This window comes from Austrofundulus limnaeus, unplaced genomic scaffold (genome assembly GCF_001266775.1).
Source record: "Austrofundulus limnaeus strain Quisiro unplaced genomic scaffold, Austrofundulus_limnaeus-1.0 Scaffold647, whole genome shotgun sequence".
Classification (NCBI taxonomy): domain Eukaryota; kingdom Metazoa; phylum Chordata; class Actinopteri; order Cyprinodontiformes; family Rivulidae; genus Austrofundulus; species Austrofundulus limnaeus.
The window spans coordinates 130074-131492 of NW_013953049.1; the positions used below are offsets into that span (position 1 = coordinate 130074).

The 1419-nt window shown below is 50.2% G+C and overlaps 1 protein-coding gene across 1 annotated transcript in view; it reads left to right on the forward strand.

Moving 5' to 3' along the window:
- Positions 1 to 232: 232 nt before the first annotated feature.
- minar1 (membrane integral NOTCH2 associated receptor 1) overlaps positions 233 to 1419 on the forward strand; it is a gene marked incomplete in the record, with an annotated part of 8338 nt that continues 7151 nt past the window's right edge. Inside the window, 1 exon segment of the mRNA XM_014027403.1 lies at positions 233 to 1300. Within this exon segment, the coding sequence (XP_013882857.1) occupies positions 506 to 1300 (795 nt within the window).

Genomic DNA, 1419 nt, shown 5'->3' on the forward strand with positions numbered 1-1419 from the left:
GTCCTCACCCTGCTGGAGGACAAACTGTCCACATGTCCTCACTCTGCTGGAGGACAAACTGTCCACATGTCCTCACCCTGCTGGAGGACATACATTCCACATGTCCTCACCCTGCTGGAGGACAAACTGTCCACATGTCCTCACCCTGCTGGAGGACAAACTGTCCACATGTCCTCAGTCTGCTGGAGGACAAACTGTCCACACGTCCTCACTCTGCTGTCTTTAGTCTCTCTTCTCTAAATGTTATAATTACTTTTATCAGTAACGTATTTTTTCTTTGTCTCTCTTCCAGATGAAAATACACCTGGACCAGACCTGGACCAGTCCTTCTGTGTCTCTTTCCTGGCCCCCAAACCAGCTGGTTGCGGCAGATGGCCGCCTGTCCTGGTCCTGGTCCTGGTCCTGGTCCTGGTTCTGGTTCTGGTTGACTGTGATGAAGTGAAGACTCTTTAGATTGGTTGTTTTTGAGCAGAGACCTGAGACAACGATTGCTGGGACTTGGGGGATGGAATCAGCCATGGAGCCTTTTCTTGAATGTTCTCTGGTACTGGGACAGGTCCTAGAGGAACTGGACTCCAGGCACAGCACCATGACCTACCAGGATCTGTGCAGGTTTCTTTGTACCCGCTTTGACCTGGTCCACCTGGCCAAGGTTCGAAGCCTACTGTTCTACACAGCCTGCCTGGACCCAGCCTTCCCAGCCAGCCTCTTTAAGGACAAGATGCAACACTCCCCTGAGAACCTGCTGTCCAAGAAACTGATGGTAGCAGCTGACGTTGTCACCATGTTTAACCTGATCCAGATGAACGGGGAACGAGCTAAAGAGCAGCTTTCAGCGTTGCTCAGAGTCCAGATCTCCAAGCACCAGTCCATGGAGCTGAGCACATCTGACCTTGAGTCCAGGACCCATCAGGACAATGACAGGAGGACTGCTTATAAACACATGGATTACCCTCCAGATGGACACCATAAGCAGCCCCCCCAGCATCTCCTCAACCTCCAGGCTGCCTCTTCTGCTCTGAAAGCATCAGAGAAAACCACCTGTCAGCTCGTTCCCATGTCAGATCCAAACTTCTTTCTGCGCTTCAACAGACCTCACCATCTGCCTCAGGTCCACAGCAGCAGTCCCACCTCCAGACCCAGTGAAACCCAGACCACCTACTATCCCATGGAGACCACCACGTATCAGGAGTCTCTGCAGCACAGTCCCCATCCTGAAGGATTTTCTGTTCCACCCTGTTCTCAGAAGAGAAGCATTTTCAAGGAAGACTTCCACAACTTTGTAGCCTTCTCACCACAGGTCTGTTCCCAGGAGGAAGTTAAGCTTTCCCTGCAGACTAATGATAGCAGAAACTAAACTAAACTAACTAACTAAACTAAACTAACTAACTAAACTAAACTAACTAAACTAAACTAAAC